The sequence below is a fragment of the Phasianus colchicus genome, chromosome 7 (genome assembly GCF_987193195.1).
Source record: "Phasianus colchicus chromosome 7, bPhaCol1.hap1.1, whole genome shotgun sequence".
NCBI lineage: Eukaryota > Metazoa > Chordata > Aves > Galliformes > Phasianidae > Phasianus > Phasianus colchicus.
This window is the reverse complement of record NC_143442.1, coordinates 6089336-6115012: the sequence shown is the minus strand read 5'-3', so window position 1 is coordinate 6115012 and position 25677 is coordinate 6089336. Positions and strand designations below refer to the sequence as shown.

The window sequence follows — 25677 nt, the reverse complement described above, 5'->3', positions numbered from 1 at the left end:
CCATCTGTCATATTTCTATTTTGTGAGCATCCATTGGGCTGGGGAAGCAAAGCCACAGGTATCTCTCCATCAGGTTCCCTCTTTGTAGGCTGGGGAGCTGAAATAGTCCTTTTGTTCTCTGGAAACATGCTTGGATTTGGGAGTAGGAGGATATTACAGAGAAATCAAGCAGCCTCTGCTTTTGTTTGCCTGTAGAGCTAGTGCTGGCAAAATAAACTCATTTGCTTAGGAAGAATCATGGACTCACTGCTAAGTTCAAACTCAGGAAAACATACCTGTTTTTGAAGCACTTTCCACTCAGCGGAACTGAGAAAATAGCCAAGAACCAACTGAAGTAAAATTCAATTCCCCCCCTCCTACCCCCCCCCCCCCCAAAAAAAAAAAAAAGGGAAATACCTTTTATTTCATCACTAGCTTAAATGATGAACAGCCTCACAGCACTGAAAGTGTGAATGACATAAGTAATTCAGTGATTCCCATCTAGAAACACAGAGACTTGACGTAGGAATGGAGACTAGTTTGATGTGATCCCAGTGCAGACAGGTAATTCCAAGTAGCTGGTGTGCATTATCTAAAATGTCATTAAAATCATCAGCTTTAAAGGTACTAGAGACCTAAATTTTCAAGTGTCCCTGGATGACTTGAATGTCATGTTATGGATTTGAAATGAAAACTACTTCTAATGGATTTAAACCCATTGCACAGTATTTGATGAGTTGAAGAGAAGAGTTTTCAGTATTTTGACAGACATAATGTGAGTGCTTTCAGGCCTAGAGGTACACATTAATAATAAAAGTGAATGAATATCTTCCTTTTGCTTTTCTGTAACTTATATAAAAGAAATTTTGCAGTTGTTTTGTCTTCAGCCCTTATTTTTGATTTCCTGGGTAAGGGGCATAATCATAATTCCCAAGTTTTTTTTTCTGTTAAGAGGTTTTATCTGTAATTAACTAACTGCCATTACAGATTCTTAGTACTAAAAGAAGGAAATAAAGATGGAGATTAACTGGAAAAAAAATATTTGAAAAAAAATGAGTTGCATGACAATGTGATTTATTTCAAACACTGAATGGATTTGTTAAGGGGGTATTTTTGTTATCTTATGTTTGCAGTAAAACAAACACACTAAGAGCTTCCTCCTGGCATTTCTTGAAGGAAAAGGGAATAGTATCCAACAGACTGTTTCAGCTGCTAACCAGCAGATCTAACTGGCTGTCTTCCATAACTTGATCTTAAACAGCATCATTATAGAAGTAAAGTTTAATATCTGATCTGATTCTGAACTGGTAGTGAAATATGCACAAGAGCAATCAATCCATGCTGTGCCATTTATTAAGCTTATTTTATGGTTATTTGTGTCTGTGTCAGAAATGTGTGGTGCTGGTTTAAAAAAAAAAATACATGGACAGCTGGAAAGACCAAGTAGTAGTTTAGAAAGTTGTGCTATTTGTTCCTGCTCATTACCTCTAGGTACATATATTGTTTGTATGCCTATTGTTGAGGAGCTGATATAAGAAACTGCAAGTGATGCTTTTTGGCAATGCATTTGTTATGTTCTACACATAAATTTTAGAAAGGTTCCCAATTTTGTCCTATGTGCTTGCCAAAAGTATTGGTATCTTTTCACAGTATAAGTCAAAGATTTGATATAGTTACTTGAGTCCAAATTGTTCTGTGTTGTTTTTAAACATGCAGATATTGTGAAAACATTTGTTGAAGTCTTAATCTTTTATTTAACCCACAGCATTTCATGTGAAAAGAGCCCAAGGATCCTAAACCACAGTGGACAGTTTCAGCAGTCAACTTAATCTGATTCTGATGCTGTGACTCTTTGTCAATCAAAGTGCCTATATGTAGGAACTTACTAGTTCATGTTCCTTTCTGACCAGTCAGCATTTTTGATATCAAGTCCTCTGATTTGGCATTTGACTTTACTTTTAGTTTTCACAAGGACTGCTGTTTGCTTTCTGATGTAGAAAAGAGCTCGATGCCACGAGCTGTGTGAGAAGAGATTACTTCCTCTGGTCGAAGTGTAGACCTCCTGCATGTAGATTATTTCCAGAAAGAGAAGCTGAATGTTCAGAGGCAGCTCCTCAAAACGCCTGCGGTAACATGAAACAGTCACAGATGTGAGCTATGTCTAAGCTACACTATCCTAGACTTCACCTGCATTTGGCTCCTGGGTAATATTGTAAGATACTTTTTCCCTGTGTTTTATTTATTGTAGCAGGAGTAATTTTCCTGCTACAGGTGTATTTTCCCTTTAATAAGAAAGCTCCAGCCGAAGACCTTTGTGCTGTTCCGGTGTTAAATATTGACTCCTCATCTCACTGCTTGGAGACAGATGTAAGGAAGGCCGTGCCAATGATGATGAAGGAAGATGTTCAGAGATTGCATTAGTGAGGTGGCTACCCAAGGCCTGAAGCTCTTATGATAGCTTAGCAGGAATTCAGCAGTAATGTGAAAAACAGGTAAAAGATGTCTCAAGTTAAATAGAAAAAGTAAAGTGAATACTTGACTGGCTGAAAATTGTGGTTGTAAGTAACTTGCCCAAAGTCATGTAAGGACTCTGTGCAGCTAGGGACAGAATCCTGCCTGGCTTTTATAAGACATGAAAGTTACTTACAAAGCCAAATCTAGCCTTTTGGAATAGGATCTTGCTGGAGAGCCGCAGTTCTTATGAGCACTTACTGAAGGAATTACGTGCAAAGATAATTTTGTGTTTTTTTTCTTCAATTATCCCTGGGTCTGGTGACTGTATTTCAAAAAATTCTCAGTCTTCCCATCCATGAATCAGTTGCAAAAGGGTGTAAAGATTTTCTTTCTGTAATTTTTCAGAAGAAAGGCCGTTTTTTAAATAAAGGGCAATCCGTGTCAACTTATGATGGCTTTAATTAATCTGTGACCAAAATAAATAAAAGAACAATGCAGGATGCATGGATGATCACTAGAAAAAATACTCTGTGCATTAAAGGGGTTTTTGAATTGTCCAATGCTCATGCATGTGAAGGATGGAAAAGGTTTAATAGATACTGAGAAGGTTGCAGGAGACTAACAGCAGAGAAATACCACTAATGCTTAGCAAACATCAGAAGAAACTGTGTCTTCTCAAGGATGTGCTATGTCCAGGCCATTAGTACTTAACTTCTGTTATTGAATGCCCAAATTCTAGAGAGGCTGAGCTTCTTTAAATGAGATGCATTTGAAATATTAAATACTGAAAACAAATATAGCATCTTACTACTTCTGGCTTAGAAAAAAAAACACTTCAGGTGAGTCCTCATGTGGTATGGTCACCCAGAGCTGGCAGGCAGCAAAGCACCCCTAGCAGTCAACATGTTCAGTGTGCCATGCACATTAACAGTGCTTAGGTATAAAACTAATGTGTTTTTGTACTGATTAAAGATAAACTCGCATGCCTGCCTGTGTATATAGGTAAACTATTGCATTCCAGCACTGCAGTTGCAATTACAGGATCTTACTACATATTGCTTTTCAGTGGTGAAGAAATGCCCAGATATGATACTGCTCCCTGTGCAAGGGCATTGCTCTCATACTGTGTTCATTTCTAAACTGACAGATCAGTATATAAAATGCACAGGCATGATGAGTGATAGAGAGCAAGAGAATTTCTCAATATTCTTGTGTTAAAGGTGGATGAATTTCTTGTCTTTCTCTTGTTCTTCTCAAAACATTCTGACATAAAGACTAGGTCGTTTGCACACAGCAGCACACATGCCATTATTGTGTTGATTGAGGTAAAGGGCAGAAGTATTGGTCATAGGGATGCAGAAGAGAAGAAAAATCCCTTATTACTAAACCAGGGCTTAAAACAGTTTAAATGAAAGAAACCTTATACTATCCAGGGAGGGAGGGACTCTCACAAATTCTGAGAAGGAACACTGAACTTGGTACTAAAGAGTAGCATGTGGGAAAATTGTGATGGGAGAGAAAATAAATCAGAGCAAGAGAGCAAAGCGCCCCAGAGAAAATCTAGCTAGAGCAGAAGAGAGACATGAAAAGCAAATTGACTGCTTTGTTTCACACTTAGCAAAGCCTGAATGTGTATAGCAGCATCAGTGTCAGGCTTGAACTTTTGATGAAACAACAACCTTAAGTCACACAGGTCAGAAGCCATCAGAGTGCAGCTTCAACCCTCCTGTGCTGACACATCTTTGGTTTTATCTGGACTGCTGCAGCTGTTTCTTCTGTGGCCTTTTTAGGACCCCTCATGGTCGATATCAAAGAGTTCCTTTTTATATTTTCTTTTTCACACCCCTGTTGCTACATGGTCCTGATTGTACCCTCTGCATCTGTTCAGATCTAATGCACTCCACTTGTTCTACCTGTTAAGCTTTTACTGATCCCTCTTTCTCCATTTCTCTTATGCTTCTATTTTTTCCATTTCTTTTCTATGAGCTGCATTTGTAGTGTTCTGTCCTTGTCCTTGCACTGGCAGTGTGCCAGTCTTAATGATCCTTCTCTTCAGTCTATTGTGTTTTGGGTGCCTCTTGATAAAGCTTTACCTCCCTTTACTTCAAATTTCACAACTGCAAAATGCCGATAACATTGCTGACTTTCTTTATGGAATATTTGGAAACCTACTGGTGAAAGGTAAATATTGCAACTTCAATAAGTATGAAGAATAGGGTCAGCCATGCGTATCTCGGAGCTTTATTGCAAGATACTCTTTGATATTCCTCTGTCCAACATGGATAAGTTTGTGCATGCTGTGTATCAGGTGCAGACAGCAATCTAAGCTTTAGCTCAAATTTATTGAGAATGACCATGTGTACATAATTTCAAGGTTATATCGTTGGCCTTAAAATCTGGTGTCATTCTGAGGAGAGATTGTAAACTGCATTTGTGGCTGCCTTTCTGCCTGGGGTGTAAGCACAAGTGAGGGAGGAAGGGCTGCTGCAGAAACTTCTATTGCTGGTCTGATGAATTCACAGAAGTTCATTGTTAAGTGCCTGATACACTTTCTACGCTTGCTAACTAAAAAATATGCTCATGGCTTTACTTGAAATTTTCCCTCAAGAATCATTTATCTCTATGTTGGGAATAACCATGAGAAGGTGAAGTTCAAAGCTGCTATTTCTGAAAACACAGCCTTAGAAAGGAAATGCCACATCAGTTTTGACTCTGGCAACTCATCAACACTTCCAGATCTCTTTTAACTTATTCTTTTGTGAAACAAACAATACATGTGAGAACAGAACTGCATATATTTATCCTTCATCTAAAATGAAGACTTTATTGAGACTATTTTTAGAGGGTTTTGGTTTTACATGTATTATGAATTGTAAGCTTTTTTACCTACTGGAGACTTTGTAAATGCTTACCCTTTAAAGCTGTTATTACCAATTGCCCAGTATTATGGAAGTATAATATGGTGTTTCATCACATTGAAGTATAAGATGTTCTGAAAAATACATGAAGTACTTGTGTGAAAACTTGTATTCTCGTAAGCAGTGACTAAATTTTTCAGAAGGTCCTTTCCAGAAACAGATACTACTCTTCATTGTGTGATCATAAAGAGTGTATCAATCAGCTGTACGTCATTGCTGCGATGGTGTATATTTTTCTTTGCTTTTTGCTTGCTTGGATAAGTTTTTTTCATTGAATACTGGCTTGTTTTTGCAAGAAACCATTGTTTTCAAAGCTTTTGGGGATTTTTGTCAGAAATGATCAGCTGTGGTCCTGAAGTTTCCCTTTATGTGAAACTGCTCATTCTCTCATTTTGAAACAAGTCTGCTGGTAGGAGTTGTGTAGAGCTTAAAATTATGCTCAATGTCACACTTACTGAAACAACTCAGTATGCTGAGATTCTCTCATTTCATTAGACGTTATTTCATCTTTTTCAATTTTTTTTTAATGACAGTAGCCTGATGCATAGATCTTTAAAAGGTCTGCAGAAACCAGAAGATGAAATGTAGAGTGATTCATCTGAACACTGATTCAGTCCAAAAACTGAACAATAGATTTCACAACTGTCAGTGCTGAGTGGAGTTCCTTGTCTGCTTCTACACTACAAGCCTTCAGTCACCCTTGGAGGAAGCTCATTTCTACTTCTGAACAAGGGTATTTTGTTCACGGCACCACAGGCAAGTATCTAGAAGTATATCTATGCTAGGAAGCGAAGAACTTCATGCTAATTGATTTTTATGACTCACATTTGCCATTCCAGTATAGCCATAATGCTGATATAATATTTCTGGACATTTTTAGTTCTTCCAGGAAGTGTTTAGGAAGAGGAGAGCTTGAATGGCTGCTGGCTTGGTCTGCAGATGTGTAGTTCTTCCTGGGTTGGATTTGCAGGGTTCATGTAAGCATGAACTCAGACCCTCTGCAAAGGTAGAGGTGATATTTAGGCTGCATTCTGCTGACGTGTTCCTGAGCTTGATGAAGAGGTAAGCAGTGTAGTTGATGTGCAAATTTGAATTGGCAAGGAGACTGCAGTTATTTGAAAAGGCAGACACTGGAAAAATGGCACCACTTTCTCATGGTAGTTACTAGGCTGCTGCATACAATCTCCAATCTTTTGTTCCTCTATCTGCAATTTCTCTTGAGGAGGTATCATAAAGTTCTCACTGTCTTTTCTGGACTGTAGGCAAGTTGTCTGTCTTAATCTCAAACTGTCTCTGAAAACAACAAATGCGGTTTCTTTAAAGCGTAGTGCTCACTTGATGGTAGCATCTTGGCAATGAGTGATGATGCATGTAACCTGCTTTAGTCTTTTCCTTTAGTCTTGCCACTTCCTGAACCTAGGAAAGATACAGCTTCTTTGGAAACTTTCCTTGAATCTCCCCTCTGTCAGCAAGCTCACCTCCATCTCTTGCTCCTATGAGATGGCCCTCTTAGCTTACTGCTCTCTGCCTTCGTTCTGCTGTCTTGCACGAATCAAGCTGTGAAAGTGGAATTTACTCCCTAAAATTATACCTCTAAATTGTGACTATGTGAACTACTCATCCTAGTCATTCCTCATGTGGAACAGACTGGTCTGAGGTAGCTTTGTGGCCAGGTGTGATACCTGTGAGTGTTACATGTCAGTAAGTGATCAGCTGGGGATTGCTTGCTAGCTAATATCTGTAAATACCATTTTATTCTGTAATCATTTACTTCTGCAAACAATCATTTTGTTAACAGTGGAGTCATGTACCCGGATGATGGAATTCTCTGACTTTCTGTGCTGAATTATATATTGGGAAATGGAGAAAACTTGCTCCAAAGTGGAGATAAGGAAAATCATCATCTGAATTGATACCATCTTAGTCTAAGGATGGTAACTGCATAGGCAGAGGTCTCCAGACTCATTTCTTATATATCCAGTGGAGTTAATCTAAGAATAATATTCTTTTGGATCAGTGTGGTGTTAGTGATAGAAAATCACTAGGAAAGAAGAGAATTCTTTTTATTAGTAGCAGGGCTGAGCAGAGAAGTACCTGAGCAGGAGAGATAGAAATGTCTGTTTGTGCTTGATAAGAAGTAAATCACTGTATTTGAAACATTTTCCATGCAATAAGTTACCATTGTTTTCTTTAAGGTATTTCTTGTATGTGTTGGCTCCAGTCCTACTGTGCTATACACTGTCCAAATATAAAGAAGAGTAAAAGCCAGCCTCAAATAGTTGAAAATCTAAGTGAAAGACAAACATAAAGATAAAGCAAATAGAGAAAGGGAGGAGGGGAAGATGTAGGGAGTACAAATGGTCTGAACGAATGAATCTCAGCTTTGTGTATACTAACTAAAAGGAATGTAGTGATCATGCTGGTATGGAATTTTATGAGACATTAGACAAAATTGTTATCAAAGAATGGATCAAATAGTTCCTGTAAAGGAAAACACTATTTTTGCATCCCATTTGATTTTTTTTTTTCTTTACTTGAACAGAGGAAATCTTGTAAATCCAGTAGTAAATGCAGTTTGAGGATAAAGCCACTATACAACGAAAGATCATGGAAATAGAAGAAAGCTCTCTTGTGAATTAGGAAGATTAAGAAGGTAAGAAATAAGGACTTGAGGAAAAGATTAATTGTTTAGTAATGTAGGGATCCACATTGCTGGAAATTATCTGGAAAGGGAGTAAATAGGGTTTCTTTTTGTTGGTAAGGTGAAGTTACATAGGGCTTGTTAGCCGTGAGGAGGTGCAAAGAATGCAGAAGGATCAAGCAGTGATAGAGCATTCTGTAATAAATGACAGGTGAGCTTCAGGGTAGACAGCTGACAGTAACTGATTCTGAAGGGACAATTGGAACTAATCATACTACCTGATAGATTCTAAATTAGCTGTAACAACTCTGAGAAAAATACTTGATCATTGCAGGGAACAGCATAGAGAAGGCTGAAGCGCTGTGCAGTCCAGAAAGAAATAGAGATGTTAGATTGTGTTAAGACAAAATGAGTATCATTACAGAAATTTATGGTACACTGTTGCCTGTATTAAAGTGTTCAATCTCAGTCATTCCATCTCAAAAGGCATATCAAATAATGGAAGAAGTCCTAAAGAGAGCAACTAAATTGATGAAGAAATACAAAAACAATTCCCAGAGAAGTAAACAAGAGGATATTTAAGATGATGCTAATGAAATTAATACAGGGCAACATAATAGATAGGTGATTGTGAGGTGAGTCTTCCCCTTTTATCTGCAATAAAACATAGTAGAAGTGATGTTTTGGTTTACTTACATGCATCTAAAAAGCTGCAGGCTCAGAAAGAATGATAAAAGCAAACACTCTGAGGATGGCTGAACTAACCCAATTATTTTCATTCTGAACACTTTGTTGTGGGAAGGATTCCTTGCTGTGATTTTCAGATCTGGCCTTTCCCCAGCAGCTGCTGCTCTTACTGGCCCTGGGCTTTCTGCAGGCTCTGGGCACTCCAAGGGCAGGTGTTCACCCACAAGCTGTTGCAAGCCACTCCAGGAGCTGTTTCAGTTTCCATTTTTCAGGACCATTTTTCAGAAGGCTTGCATCTTCTCCAGTTGCTGACCATGACTGAGAGAGCCCTGAGCATTCTGCTTGATGCTGCACTCTGTACAGATGAACAAACAGCACTGCCCAGCTTTCTAGCATCCTGCAAACCAAGAATGCAAACTCCAGCTCCTTTCTAGCTGTAGATCCCTGTGTGTTGCATCATGTAGCCTGTCATGAGTGCTTTGGCAAGTTAATTACCTTTCATTGTGCTAAGCACTCTCATTATCTAGCCTCATTATCAGTGCCATCTGTTTAGCTAATACTTTATCTGGACAAGCTCAGGTCTAAGTTGGCTCCAGTATTGTATCATTGACATTTAGTGTACTTTTTAAATGGGCAGGCAGATGATACAATGATCAGGATATCTAGAGCCTGTCTCCCACTCCTGTCATTGCTTCAGCTGGATTCGGGGGGACTTTAAGAGATCCCTCAGCCCACAGAAGATGGGATTAATAATTCCAAGGTATTCCTGGCAAACACTTGCCTTACTTGTCCTTAGATGCTCCTGGCTGCAAGTTAACCATCTTGTCAGAGTGGGTAGGAGCAGCAACTTCTGGGGAAACTTGTGTTACATGAAGGCTGTTGTTGTGAATCCTTAGCATTTGGCTAAGTTAAACAAACACAATTCTCCCAGTGTCTCCTCACAGAGTGTTTTCCAAACCTTTGATCACTCTGTTCTTAGCTATTCAGTGCCTCATATCTTTCTTGATATTTGATGTATTGAATTCCATACAGCACTCCAGTCTCAGGCTGCAGAGCTGCTTTGTGTGTCCAGTATGTAACATCTTCATCACACCCTCCAGCACCAGGGCAATATTACTGGAAAAAAGTACTGTTTGTTTGTAATCCTTCAGCTGCCACATCTTCCTCCTAATTGTTCTGTAATTGGTTGTTACCTGTCTTGTATTTGTGCAGCAGACAATTTCTACATAAATGCAGTATGTTGCACCTGTCTTCACTGAATTGTACCTTATTAGTTTCCTCAAATTGTCTACATAAATTTTGAACTTTAATGCTGTCCTCTCCAGCCCTTGTGCATCTTCTTAGCTTGATACTATCTGCAAATTTAATTACTGTGTGTTTTATTTCATTGTTCAGGTAATTCATAAAAATTGCACTGAGCTCAGTTTAGACTCTTTCAGGAGCTTACTCAATATGCTATTTTCTTTTGGCAGAAAACCAAGAGTTTTGCAGAAGTTTTTGTAGTTTTAGAGTATCTTCATTAAGACTGTATTCCCATAACTAATTTTAACTGTATCAAAGCATTTCTGAGTTTGATCCAAAACTAATCTTGACTTAAAAAGCTAGTTACCTTGTCCTAGTAAAACATTAGGAGCACTTATAATAACCATGTAGTTTTATAGATGTTTGTACGGTATCAAGATATTGAATGAGATGTAAGTGGATTCTGTTTAAGGCAAGTCATTTTTCATTTTATTACTGCTAGCCAGTGATTTTCATGCAGGGTGTTCACACTTCTCTCCACTGCCTTTGTATGTTTTTCCAATCTATACACACTGGATACTCTCTACTTGTGTATTTAGGTAGTAGAACTGAGTTCTTCTCCTGTTAGTCACTCCTACCAATCCCTGGCACTCATACTCGAAGAAATAAACTCAGCTGTAAAAGAATTGATTTTTGTCTGTTATGTATCTATCTATATTTATTTAAAATTGCCTATTTCCTTCAGATTTGGCAACTGATTGATGATCGTTAGAGGCAAAGGAGCTGATGTGTATACACATTGTAAAGTAAGGTGCAATTTGTTGCAACAGTGGTGATTAAACATGAGCTGTCAGCGTAATCTGGTTTTGTACGGTTAAATATGCATTGAAAATATTATTAATAGCTTCTATTATACAGAGCAGACTGCTTTACAGCCCCTGCATGGGGCAGGTAGCAAACAAATAGCAGAGAGCACACTGGTTAACTCTGGGAGCATTTCTGCAGAAACTCGTGCTGTTCGAAAAAAAAAAAAAAACAGGGAACTTTCCTATGACTTCAGCCCAAATAGGAAACAAACGTTTCAGGTATGGAGCAGCTGGCAAGGTGCAGTTATGGGCGTTTGCTTTTGTCTGTGGGGTTATGTGGGTAGAGGAGCAGTGACTGTGTGCTGGCCCCTAAAGGTCATCTTGCAGCCAAAGAAAGCATCTTTTCTCTGCAACAGAAGTGTGAATTTCTTATATTCCTTTTTCTCAGAGCCCTGTCTGCAGTACAGAAATGTATGACTTAAAAATCAGCTCTTAATGAAGTTGCTTCAGTAATGCAGGCCCTTTCAAAAAGCATGAGTAAGCCCAATTGTGAATCTCTTTCAGATGAGTCTGTGTTTGTGTTTGCTTTTTATTGTGTTGTTTTTGGTGGCAATACTCCTAAGATAATAGCTGATTCTGTGATGATTCTCATAAGAAGTTAAAGGAGAAAAATAGTGCTGCCCAGTAATCTGTGTATCATCATCTGTGCATCTCATCATCATTTGTTATGGTGCATATGGTTGGAGTGTGTAATGCCAAGAAAGGGATGGAGGAAATACAGATGAGCTGTCGGTAGTGCATCTGAAGCATGGGGTCTGCCTAGGAACCCCTGCCCTCCAGAATATATTAATTCTTCTGCAGAATAGAAGTGCTTATGGTGGCAATAGGGATGTCTGTGCTGTAACTTGGACCAAGTCCATCCTTTCTCTTCTGAAAGGTCACCAAAGAACTGCTAAATAGCAGCAACTTCCAGCTTTGTGTCAGAAGTAGTTTGCCAGTCACTAAGGCAGCACTTCACAAACTTTTAAATTCAACCTGGTACATCAGGAGCAGTTTAATGAGCTCTGGTAGTCGCTCAGGACACAAACTATGTGCTTGGATAACACTTAATGCATGCTTTGCCATCTCAGTAACTCTGCAGTCTTGTATAGAGCTATTACGCTTAAGAAAGGATATGTACCTGGTGAATCACACCTACTAAATCTGATTTACTTGTAGCAAAGCCTAAAACAAACAGCATAACACATTTTTATGTTTTTAAAGATATACTGCTTCCTTTGCTGTTCTACACACAGGATAATGACAATGAAAATAACAGCAAAGGGTGCCAGAACAGCCTGAGGGACATGACTTGCTGTAATAGCGCCTGACCTCTATCTGTTGTCTGTCCTTCATAAGTTGCTTGTACAGAAGTGGAACCAATTCTCATTATTAAAACCAAAACCAATTCTGTAGTTGCTGAGTGATAGGCAGGGTATGTATTTTTCAATACTATTCACTTGCATCTACCACCTTCCTTCTGCTGCTGAAAAAAGGGCAAAAGGAAACGTTTATTTGTTTAAAAATGTGTACCTTGCATTTCTCTTCTGATAACCCCCCAAAAACAATGTTCCTATACTATTACTTATTACAGTGCCTTGTTTGCTAGGGCTATGTTTTCTATCATGGGATTCAAATTGCTTCTTGTGCCATCAGCATTTTCCTTTTTCACATTTCTTTCAGGGCAAAATGGATAATGTATTTCTCTGCAGTAGCAAGAGCGATCAGGGAAAACTTTATTTAGGGTGAAAGGGAAAACAGCGGAGCAGTATCTACACTAAAAGTCTGTTTAGAAGATCAGAAACCAACATATTTGTGAGACAGCAACATACCTGCTTTAAATGAAGCTCAGAAAGATATAGGAGCATCGCATGTAATGAGCACTAACCTACCAATTTGCATGGTAGCTGAAATGCAAAGATTTAATAATGAGGAGTTGAAATGAAGCACAGTATTTATGAAAGTCTCTTTATTTTGCAGAGAAGCAGTGCAGAAGCAGTGACACTCTTGTAACAGTAAAATTTGAAGCGCCTTTAAAAGTAAACAAGTGTATTTCCATTCAGTGTTATTGCATGGGAGACTACATAAATAAAAATCCAAACAGTGCTTTCTTAATTCACACATACAGTTACATTTAATGGCAATAGGACTTCCAGCATGAGTAAAACCAGCAGGGTTTGGCCCCTAACAATTATTCTTGTTTGCAGTCTGCCTGTTTTCTAAAGGTTAGCACTAAGATTTCATGTACTTTCTTCCATAGCAGTGCCTCTGATTTAAGGAGCTGCTGGCTTCTGCCCTCCAGCTTCTCATTTCCCCTTCAAAGCACCTCTTCAGCTGCACCAACATGAGTGTTAGTTGGGCCATTTGGCTAACCAGATGTGGGGAAAAATACAAGCAGCACTCCATGCCTGTTCCACAATGGCAATTTAGAAGCAGAGAAGTGAAGATTTGGGAAATGTAATGAGTGTACCTCATCCAAAGAGAAATGAAAGTGGTCATCAGGGAATGATAGATACAGAAGCAGAACCTGTTTTTAAGTGCCAAACCTCTGCTTTAGTATGGTAAATCATGTAGTGATACGGTAAAGTGGTCACAGAGAAAGGACTATTAAAGCTGATTACCTAGTTTAAAAAGCAATACAAACATGTGCATAATCCAGCATCTTCTGAATTTTAGATCGAGTCTGCTTGCGTTAGTGTAGCATTTACAGAACTGAGCTGTGACAGGAGCTGACAGTGATTTCAGACAACTTAAAATTTCAAGTTTTCCCTCTTTTCCAGGTAACTAGAAATGATAGGGAGTCATGCCAATGAAGCAACAGGAAAGAAGCAGCATAAATTGCGATGCAATTAGCTTTTTCCTTTCTTCCCTGAATAGACGTGTTAATGGATACCATTCAAACTGCTTCATTCACAGTGATACAGTGCTCTGTTATGAAATCATTCAGTTTGTGTTTAACAGTAAAAATGGGAATACTTTAAGTGCTGCAACTGCTGAGACCACTTGCACTTAGTCTGTAGAAAGTACTTGATATTTTGCAGGATCAGGGCTAGAATACCGAGCCTTCTTCTATAGGAATGAATGTAAGCTGATCTGCTGCTTATGAGAAGGTATAATGAAATTTCATTTTTCCTCTCTTTTGAAGTTCTGTTAGCAGTGTATTCTTCCTGGCTCCCGCAGGAAGAACTGTATCTAGATAATGTTTCATTGTTACTGCAGCAAATGAGCTGTAAAGTAAATGAACTAATTAGTCTTTGAATCATTAGGTTGGGTGTAGCTAGTCAGATGGAATTGTTAGCTGGTGTGCAGGGATGCTTTTATTAGATTGGCCATGATTCTGAGAAGTAAACAGAGCCCTTTTACATGTTTTCATGGTTTCTTTTGCCTTATATGGCTGTTTTGACTTGGTATTCACTGTTCTGCTGCCCAATATCAAGAGGAGAATCCTTATTTTTTTGTTTTTTATTTCCGTAGCTACCTTTTTTGACCTGGGAAGATTGGAAAAGAAATCTGGAATTGCAGGATGTGGATTTGGCTTCAGTCTTTACCTTGATGATTTCAGGTGCAGTATATGTATTTTGCTTCAGTTTATGATTTATGCAGATGAAGAATGGGTTTTTTTGCCCATTAATACTATCTTTAACTGTAATATGCTTCATGGACGTGTCTTAATGTCCGGAAGGTCTTGTATAACTTAGTACTGATACTGACAACCACACAGGTGTGCTGACATGAGCATATTGTCTCTGGAGTGTTCACACTACGCACCACCATTTCATAAAGGTACTGTCCTGATTTGAGTACCTCAGAAGTCTTAAAGAGTGTCAGAGCACTTACTGTTGAGATGGCTTTCAAACAAGAATGAAGCAATGGATGTATAAAAACGTGAGCTCCTGTGCAACTGAAGCTTAAGTGTCTGAAATTCACATTGTGTAAAGTGTTTGAGGACATTATGAAGAAGGCAAATGCTCTGTAATAGGTCAAGGAAGGAAGAAAATAGGGATTTATGAGCTGAAATCCTGTATGTTGGTAATTCCAGAACTGTGTGGGTATTTTCAAATGAATTCCCATATGGCAAGAAAATACTGTGAGCTCTTCAATAGAAAACCTTATTGAAACTAAAGTGAAGATGTGCTCCTGTCTGCCATATTATCTCTAGACTTGGTAATCATCTCTAGAAGAATTCTACAGGCACAGGACAGTTCTCCAGGAAACAGACTGCCTGGTAAAGGATCCAGCCTTTACTTGCAGCTGTATGTGTGCTATATGTGCAGTTTAGAGGAACTCAGTTTCTCATCTCAGCAAGAAACTGCCAAAGATTAAATAATCATGGAAAGCATAATTCCTTTACCAGAGAACTTCCTCTTGGTACAAAAGCACTGCAGGGATTCCTGTGCCACTGTTTCACCTTATCTTATCTATTAGTATGTTTACTTGGATTTTATCTATACCTTGACAGTTCTCCAGCAAAGCTGTGGGCTACCAGAGGTAATACAGAGTGACATTAGGAGTGATCTAATCTAATCTGCCTGGGAAGCAGAGCTGGCTCAGATGCAATGCTAATGTAGAACAACATTAGGAGTGATTTGATTTATTGGCCCAGACCTAGCATCAAGGTTGGCTTAATGGCAGAGATGTCTCATCTGCCATTATGGTAGCATTGCATGGAGCCTTAGGAGTGCTGGTCTCCCCATGCACAGGATGGGTGTATGATGAGTCTATTACCATTTATTGTGTAAATATACATCAGGGACTTCATAAAGCTGCTGAATTCTTGAATCTGCAGGCTAACTGCTCCTTGATAGTAGCGGTGGCTTAGTTAAAAGGATTGTCTAAAGTGCATGTCATTAACTTGATGGACTAGAATAGTTCCAAAGGTTTATCATAGCTGTGCAAGTGCTGAACTGAGCGTGGGGATGATTCTAGTGGCTAGAGCAGAAGAATAGGAGGTTGGAAATGTCATGGAGTCTTTCAGTGGAATGTTTTGAGCCTCTCCTAACCTCAATTCTGACCCTTCCTACAGAAGTATTTGAAGAGAAAAATAAATGTCAGCAAAGACATTTAGAATCTAGGATTTTAGGTGCCTCAGAAAAGCAATGCGTTTTACAAGTTTTTACTCAAAATGTCTCCATTCTGGAAATAACAGTTATTAATTCTTTCAGTCAAACTACTCAAAGCTTTTAGTTCTTGTGTAAACTGGTAGTCAAAAGCCTAGGTAAGTTCAAAAAAAAAACAAAACCAAACAACACTTTATGTGAGCATCAGAAATGATGCCACTGAAATTGCACTTCTGGAGAAGACATGGCAGTTAAGCTCCCTCATTACATAGATACTGTCTCCAGTTAAAGAAACAACATTCAAAATAAAAAAATAACAGCCCAAGTTTGGAATCCAAATTTTAGCCCTTTGCAAACATGAGTTCTTCCCACAGAATGGACTTGTAGCTTCTTAGGAAAAGGTACTTCGGAAGGGACCTGTGAGGGTCCTCTGGTCCAATCTGCTTCTCCAAGCAGGGTGAACTTTGTTCAGATCAAGTGTTGCTGAGGATTTGGTTCTGTCTTCAGGACTTGTATCTCTGCTTGTTAATATTATTTTTAAAGCATACATGTTTCAGAGGGATCTGGTTCATGCCTTCTGAGTGCAAGTTGTAAAGCTTAGGAGGTGGTGGACATCAGTGAGCAACTGTTGATTGAAGGAAGCTAGAAGACAAAAGTGGCCTCTCTTTCCAGGAGGGAGATGCAAGCTCTCTACATCTGTGAATATTTTCTGTCTTTTGGTATGTAAACAGTCCAAAAAAACTTACTTAAGCAACTTTTCCCTCTCTTTGATTTTGTTTTCAAGCTAAATTTTAAGGTGCATTATGATTTTATGAGTGCTATACGTAAAAAAAAAAAATTTCTGAAGTTTGGGTAAAGAATGGAAGGACAGAGCTTTTGTTATAGTGCTGCTAAGGATGTTGCTGTCATAAATTAAGTACCTTTAATATTTTAGGATGGCATCTCTCCAGTCTCATGAAATTTCTTCTCAACTCCTTCCTTTAGCTGGAAAAATGAAAAATGGATCTCCCAAACACAGCGCCTCTACTACTTCAATAATATATGTATATATATTTCAGACTTTGATTAAGTTATACAGCATCTATATATCTAAATTCAATATCCATTTTTTATACCAAATATCAATTAAGAATTTCTGAATGGTGTTAATTTGTATATTTTTAAAATACTTTCTTTTTAAGTGGAACTTTTCTGCTTTAATATAAGGGCTCTAATCATAAAATAATGCTCCAGTAATCCTCAGATTTGCTGAGGGTTGTTTATTGCAAACAGAAAGCTGATACGTATGCACATGGACACATCCATGAGATTATGTATCAAATGATTTAAACTAATTAATAAAAACTCGTACATTGTTCACAAATAATTCAGATTGTGTAAATCAAGTAAATAATTCATTATGAACTGTTTGTCCAATTCTAAGCAAATTCTTATATGACAGGAAAATCAAGGTAAAGAATATTTTTGACTACATGAAGAGCACAAATCACCTCCAGCACGACCACTCCCTCACCCATGCAGGGTATTCAGAGAATCCTGTGATTTCCCTAACTTGCACTGTGTGCATTGTATGTAAAGGAGAGTGGAAACTGGAGGTCTCTTGAGAACTCTAAGACAACAAGTGCCTTAAAATCATTTCTTATAAGTATCAATTAACATGTGTAATGTGTTATTGTAAAGGGGCTTTGAAGAAGGAAATATTTTAATGAACTGTGAAGCCAAGTAAATTCCTTTTTAAGTAGAAGGAGAGAACAGAGATGAATGGGGGGAGGAAATTGAATTGAAGAAACAAAATGGATCAGGTATGAGTAAAATTATTCTGTCATACTGTGAGTAGTAAGAGAGCAAACCTCATGAGTGCCACTTCTCTCGCTGTTTTGAGAAAGGCACTCTTTCTCAGCTAGGAGATGTAGGCCATTATCTGTCACTGATATTAGAAACATAATGTGAGAGGAAAAAAAATCATAAAGTAAACTTGGGCTCTATTTTCCCTCCTCTCTTCACCTGATAAGTGCAGGGAGAAAAACTTCAGACTGCTGAAAGATGCATTTATCCATTTGTGTATTTGTATTAGCTAGCAAAAGTCAATGTACAGTTAAATTTGGTGATTAATTTTGTCATAAAACATGCGTGGATTTGTTTTCTGCTGCATAAAACCTAATTTTACATGAATGCCTACTCTTAAACTAATGAAAAGGGATATTAATTAATGCATATTGACCATTATGCATATAATTTAGGTAATAATAGTTGAAATTTGCCTCTTCTTACGCTCTATCTCTAGTTATTTCTAAGACATTGATCAATCATTTTAAAAAAATCTGGACACCCAAATGTAAGCAAGTTACTGGCTTACAGATGCACAACCACTGAAAATTGGGTCTGAACTTTCACTCCTTAACATCAGCTATGTTCCACTGCAAATGAATTTTCACTACAGCCATCCACAAAATAGCATTTCTGTTTAATGAGGTGTCTGAAAAAAAGACTTTAATTGTGCTGCAGAAATACAGATAAGAGCAGGACTTCATCTTCTCATGTGAGAGCTGTAAAATACACAGCTTTCAGCTGCCATGTAATTTAGCAAATCCTTCCTTAAATTTCACTCCATAGGGACAACCACCAATGAATGTTCTGACTCTAAGCACCTTGATTGTTTAGCATGCAGAATTTTAGACAAGTCAGCTTTGGTTGTTTGATTTATACCTATGGCCTATCTCTAATTATTTTGACCTTATAATTTGCATAAATCCAATCTCTGCTGTTAGGCTTGGAAGACAGCAGAAATCCCCTTATGCATTGTGATTCTCTAAAGGAATCGGAGGTGTGATACTGGGTGGGCTTTTTTCGTGTGACCCTTCTCAACTTCTACTTTTGAATCATTCCAGTGAATTTTTGCACTCTTGAGAGATTTAGGGAAGAGATGAGTGCTGAATGCCATATTGCTTTATGAATGCTTTTTTGCCTATTTCTGACAAAAGGGATTGATGGCTGTCTGCCATGTTCATGATGTACCAGCTACCCAGCTCAGCAGGGAGATTTGGATTGCAGTTCTCAGGGAATTTGGGTGTGAGTCATTGGGTGATATTGTTACATCAAGTATCAAACTTCTTAACTGGGACTTGAATCCAGACACTGAATCATCATGTGAACTGGGAGGTCTCTGAGAAACTGGGTGCTCCTTTCCAAGTAACTGGAGTGAGAATGTCCTGCACAAGTGGTGAAAAGATAGGAAACTGAAAAGTTCTAGTCTGTGTTTGCTTGGTGCTTTGCCCCAGATGAGAACTGAGTCCATGGTGTGTTTTTTGGTTAGACTGCTTTTTGAAGTTCAGGCTAAGGCGAGTGAACAACATATTAGTATGAATTTTACCAGTCTCTTTTCATGTACTTCTAAAAAAGCCCCCACAGTAGAAGTTGACTGATATAAAGTCAAATGCAGCTTCATGATAAAACTGACCAAAGGATGTCTTAATGAGTGCATATAGCTTCCTCTGTTTTCTTAGCGTTTTGGGTATTTCATTCACGACTGGCTTTATTTCTTCTTATCCCTCTTGCCAACAATCTGAATTGAATGTTTGAACATATTAACTGTGTACTAAGACTGAAATATCAACTGGTTCCTCATTTTTATGCAAACACACCAATCTCTGAACACAGTCAAAATCGGCATTGGATAATTGTACTGATGGCTTGCAACTGTGATTAACTTAGTTTATTATTACTGAAGAACTTAATTTCATATAAGGCAATTAAGTTCTCAGCATTGCTGTTAGCTGGAAAGAGTCTTGACTTTCAAAGACAATAGGAACAGAGAGCCCAGCAGTCACTGTATTTGCAGTACTCTGCACATCTCAGCTTTTGACACTTATGGTAATGAGATGACCATTCCACATCATTGAAACTATATGTAGAGCACAATTTAAAATACTGGCTACATGTCAGATCTGTGATGCCAGAAAATGTACATGTGACAAAGAGGTAGGTGATTATGCAAAGCAGGAGTTACCTTCTCAAAACAAACAAGTAGTGGGCATTTTCTGTTTATGGCACTTGGGAGAACTGTCAGGCTTCTCTGAGCAATTTGGATCAGACAGCGATGTGTTTGCAGCCACAGCTAGACACAGAACTCCTCTCTACTGCTGAATACGCAGTCTGTAATTGAGTAATTGCATGCAGAAATCCACAGTAAGGATTTTATTAGTTTGCCTGGTGGTCAAGTTTAAGGGTACAACTTTGAAAAACTTCCTGAAATGCACAGAACCAGTATTGGAATAAAGACTATATTGCAATATCCTAACTTATAACTCAGCACTTACTACTTTCTTCCTCTTGTTAAGGGCTCTGGCTTAAAGCATCTATTTCATTTCTAGTTCTCCTCTTTATGGAGGGAAGGTAACTATGCACAGTACTACTGTGCTGAGCTGTGGCTTGTAAATTGGCTGTCTTTTGAACAATGTTGCTTAGCATTTCTGGTTACTGTACAACTAATGAAAAGAGTTTATGCCTAAATTCATCCCTGATGTAATTCCAATAAAGAGAATGGAGCCAGGCATGCATTTAGTGCTGAGTGTTTTACTTCCCTTCTCTCCATTACTCAAGACTATGAGGCCACTGCAGAGGAGGGGAATAAAAAATGGTGAGGAAGAAACAAGAATGAATGGACAGCTGTTGACTGTCACCTGTGCTAGTATAGAGCTGTGCAAATGTACCAAAAGAAAAGCAGCACATCATGAGGATTCCAGCTTTTATCTGAAGAACATCTCTTACCCATAAAGATCATGGAGAGCTTTACAGTCGTGGAAGTGTGAATAACACTGTTAAGTCCTTTCAGTCAGAGAGGTGAAAAGGCAGTCATTGGACTGGGAAAGGGTAATTGACTGATGGCTTCTGTGACCCTGCTACTCAAAGAGACAAGGACCTTGTCAGTCAGACAAAAATTACTACTTAGAAGCAGCACAGAAATTTAGTCATTTAGCTCCGGTTATCAGTGAGGTCTGTTCATTTTAAACCTTCATACAATGCTTTAAAAATATAAGAAGAGGCAAAGCTTTACATCAGTTTAAAGGCATAACATGAATAAAAAATGTGCTAGCTGCTAGTTCTTTCCCTTACAAGCATAATTAGAGAACAGTAGGAGAGCAGGGAAGGTGGGGATCCTCTGAGAACTGTGCTCCTGCAGGGCTAACGATGCTCCATGGAGCCCTGGGCAGGTAGGGGGCATGGCATGTGGCTGGAGAAGTCTCAAGGTCACAGCTCCAATTTTTTTTTGCTTTTTTTACTGAAAAATAAGAGAGAGCACTTGAGCCTTACAGTGACTGAGAGCAGATTTTGGCACCATCTTCCATCCATCTTCCATTTGTGGACTCCCTGTTGTAAGATGAAAGCCTTGCAGTCCAGCGGAGTTTGAGTGACCTGTACAACTTGAGGTCAGGCAGGTTTTTTCATGTGAACTTCTAAGGCTTTCCTTGCTGCTAATCTTATGAATAGAAGTTGGAATTGTTCTTTGCATGTAAATGCACCTGTCTCAAATCAAAGCCTGAATTTGACTTCTGGGAGACACCAAGAGAGATCTGTTCTGTTCCCTCTCTGTTGCTCAGTAGCTCTGAGTACACTGGCTTCTGGATTTTACCCAAAGAAGAGCTCAGAGGAAACCCAGAGAGGTTTTTATTATTGTCATCAAATGGACTTGAAAGAAAACAATTTGCTGTGTTTTGAGACAAAACAAACACTTATTTTTCTTCATTGAAGGTCCTTCAGAAAGGGGTATGCGTTGATCCAACTGACTAGAGCTTTCCCTACGTCTTCAGAGAAGTTGCTTTAAGCATTGAAGGGCCTCTTTTTTTTCCCATTTAAAAATTCATTTCTTTAAAGTGTCAGCAGGTATTTAAACTGCAGCCTTTGCATAAGGAAAAGCATCCTTTGCTGGATTTGATTTATCTGTAGGTTATTTTGCCTTAGCAAGGCAAAAAGAAATAGACTATCTGGTAGTGGGCTATTGTAGTTGGAGCAGAGACATCTCTCCTGGTGAAAGGCTTGAATGTGACTCATGCTGCCTAAAAAAGAGCAGTGGTGGCTAGAGAGGCTGAGCTGGGTTGCCACACAGCTGAATCAACTTAGGACAATTTGAGTATGAATGCTTTCAGATTTACTTGGCTTCAACTATAGATGGCTGTCAGTGAGCGTGACTGTACAAACATGCCCATCTCTGCCATGGGAATGAGCACTTATTGTGGTGTGGGTAAATGTAGGCAGTTCAACAATGCCTTTTTTGTTGCTCTGAGGCAGATTTTTGCGGCTGCTGCCAGAGATCGGATGAAAGCTCTGTTCTGTGACTGAGCACATCAAGCCAGTTGACTTCTCTTTTGATTTATTTTTGGTATTTACAAATGCTGTAATGCTGCAGATATGATATTCTGAACTACATGCTATTGCCTGAAATCTGAGTACAGGTACTGTATGGTCAGAAAGGTATTTCAGTTAAGTAAACAGATTATAATGAAGGGAAAAAAAAACCCAACAACACCATGAGAGGAAGAAAGTTAGGAGATAAAAGTCTATGTTTGTATCACTTGTCTTTGCCTTTGCCTCATAATTAGCAGCTCATCATTTCTTGACCTTGTATAGAGTTTGTAGGAGACAGTTGCTGTGGTGTAGATAGGTCAGGACTCAGTCTGGCATCATTGCTATTGATTTTTATAGACCTGAAATCCCAAGGAGCTGATGTGTATAAAGATAATACCTTGTGCTGCTTGGTGTATAAATTTATGTATTTTTTTTTTCCTAAAGTGAAGCTGAATAAAGACTGTTTATTTTTCACACTCCTTAGATGAGCAACACAGTGATTGACTGTAGCCATGAGATATGCATATCCTATTGAAGTAAATTATGTGAAAAGAGTTGTATAATTCATTCACTGATGTGAACTAAGTTCATATAACACTGTCTCAATGACTGACTGATACTACTGCTTAGTAGATGTGACATTTAAAAGTTTAATCATGATCCTGCAGCATTCACTGGCTCATTCTAAATTGTAGAATAAGAAATGGGGAGTTTGGCATGCTTTCAGACACGCTGCTATCTGCTGCAAAGTACTCAGTAATATAAGTGCGTGTATCAACCTTTTCATCTATTGATCTCAAAATGTTTTACTGAGTTAAGTAGGAATCATCACCCTTCCTATTAAAAAAAAGGAGATAGGCATGCAGAACCGTACCCAAGCCCTTTAAAAAATGAGATTACTACTTGTGATCATATATAAATGATCAGGGGACTAGTATTTGGCACTTCTGTGTATTAGGAGAGCCTGAGCTGTGAGGTTCATGTCTGCTTACAATGTGGCTTTTTTTAATAGCTTTCAAAATACCTATTCAGTCTTGACAGTGTTTGTTGTAGGTGGTTGTACAGGTGAAGACATGATGGCAAAGGTGTCTCTTTCTCACAAACAGTAAATTATAAGTTGACATTGAGTTTGGTCTTATTACAGATATCAGCTAAAACTAGTGAACTGTCAGAACAGCTTTAAAATGTTGAAGCATCAATGGCCTTATCCATGTGACTTAAATTACTTTTCCCAATGGAGAATAAGCATGGAAATGTGTTCAAATCTTCCCTCTATCTTTGATGAGCTGGCTCATCAAAGACTTTCTAATTGGGTGTTTAACCTAGTTTTCCTTTTCTGTATCACTTGCCCTTAGATATTTTCCAGAAATCAGAAGCTTTGCTGGCAGTGGAAGCCAATGAGGCCTCATCAGGGAGTACCTGTGTGGTGTAGGCTGCTTAGTGGAAGAGCAAAGGTGATTGCATGAGGTGTTAGGTCTGGTACTCAAGCAAGAAGAGCAAAAAAAAAATGGGTTGCCATTCAGAAGAATTTGTCCTCTGGGCTCTTGTAAACTGCTATAATAAAACCATACTCAATGAATGCTTAATCCAATTTATTAAGTGGAGATTAAAAGTGACTTTAGCTTGCGTGTCAGAAAGATGATGGATGAAAACCTCTTATCTATGCATTTGCTCAGTAAACTCTACTGAGGTGCAGGCATAGGTTAGAATATAGTATGCTAATTTCACAATAAAGCAAATCCATTACACATCTGAATCTAACAAAATATTTTTTCTTAGTAAACTCTACTGTGGTTCTTACTGAAAACAATGCTCAATATTTTAAACAATGGTTTGTGCATATGTATAGAATGTATAACTGAGCAACAAGTGTTGAAACTCACTGTTTCCTTATCAGACTGAGAAAAAATCCTATTCATCTGCTATTTTATTTCTCTGAGCTCTGTTAGCTTGTCCTGCACTTGTTATAATGAGGGTTACATTCAGAGGAGCTTTGCATCCTCTTTAATATATAGGTTTCCACCTGCTCTTTTTCTGTACTGTTACTATCTCACTTCTTACTTGCTGGACAGGTGTGGTTTTCTGGCTACCACTGTGAGCTGTTATTTCTGTTACTGGTGCAGAGGCAGTGAAATACCATGGCTGCCCCTCTGTCTCATCAGTTGCATTTTGTGACTCTGAGTTATAAAGCTATAGCTGTTGAGGACCTTTTCCCTGCTTCGGTCTAAAGTTGCTGGCGTAGCATGTAGAGACTCTCAGGGTTCAACCCCTGGCATATTCAGATCTTAAAGATTCACTGAAGTATTGTGAATTCAGTAAAACAGTGTTGTTTCCTGTGTGCTTTTGTACCCTATCTCACATTTTTTAGGAATACTCAGTACTTGTTTAGTTCAGAGAGATTTCTGCTAATGCACCTTTTTTGTCATAGAATCATGGAATTCTTAAAGTTGGAAGGAACCTCTAAAGGTCATTTAGTCCAACTCTCCTGCATAGCTGGGTCAGGTTGCCCAGGGCATGATCCATCCTCTCCTGGAAAGTATGAAGGGACGGGGCATCCACCACATCACTATGCAACCTGTTTCAGAGCCTCAGCACCCTCACTGTAGATGATTTTTTCCTGTTTAGGATAGATATATCCTAAATCTACCCTCTTCAAGCTTGAATCCATTTCCTCTTGTTCTGTCACCACAGACCTTGCTAAAGACTCTGTTCCCTTCTTTCCAGTACCTCCCTTTAGATACTGGAAGTCTGCTAACAGGTCACCTCTCAGCCTTCTCTTCTCCAGGCTGAACTGCCCAAGGACTCAGCCTGTCCTTGTAGAAGAGGTATTCCAACCCTTGGATCATTTTTGTGTTCCTCCTCTGCACACGCTCCAACAGGTCCATGTCTCTCCTGTATTGAGGATTCCACATCTGGATGCAGAGGGGCAGGATCACTTTCCTCACCCTGTTGGCCACACTGCTTTGGATGCAGCCTAGGGTATGTTTGGCTTTCTGGGCTACAAGGACATGTTGCTGGTTCATGTCCAGCTTCCCCCTTATATAGTGTAAAGCTGATAAATAAAAGGTAACAAGTCTCTATGGGAAGTGAGCTGCATACTTAAAAACTGAATCTCCTCATCCATGCTGCTGTGCTGGTACTGGTCCCATTGGAACATGTTGCTTCCTTTAAAAAAATGTATATTTTACTCCAGAAATAAGAATATCTGGGTAAAATGAATGAGACTGATAAAAGAAAGGATTTCCTTTAACATAGAACTTGTGAGTAGATGAAGGGTAGATACAGACAAAGCTGAAGTGTTATTATTTGTGTAGACGTTGTTCTGATGTGTATGTAGATGCAAACTTAGGGCTAACTAAGTCATTTTCTTCAGTAAGAATATTTTGAAGACTAAATATGTTGAGGTATTCCTGTACGTTTCTGCTAGAAATCAGTTTTGATTGTGTTTTACAAAATGGCTTCTTTTTGCAATACTTTCATTTTTTATATCAATCACTGTGGCTCCTGCTATT

The 25677-nt window shown here is 38.6% G+C and overlaps 1 protein-coding gene across 14 annotated transcripts in view; it reads left to right on the top strand.

The window, feature by feature from the left end:
- The window catches only part of LOC116227292 (uncharacterized), a 77384-nt gene that overhangs the window by 3855 nt on the left and 47852 nt on the right, over positions 1–25677 (top strand). For 6 of the 14 annotated variants that reach the window (XR_016468116.1, XR_016468117.1, XR_016468123.1 and 3 more), the window contains exons 2-5: positions 5885–6107; positions 6232–6413; positions 7894–8004; positions 14241–14328. Coding sequence is in view for 4 of the 14 variants with exons in the window: in XM_090143554.1 (XP_089999680.1) it covers positions 14241–14328 (88 nt within the window). In the remaining 10 variants the exon portion in view is untranslated. Of the gene's footprint in view, positions 1–5884; positions 6108–6231; positions 6414–7893; positions 8005–9711; positions 10306–14240; positions 14329–16757; positions 16888–25677 lie in introns of those variants that run through there. The other 8 variants (XM_090143554.1, XM_090143556.1, XM_090143557.1 and 5 more) reach the window with 5 other exon arrangements.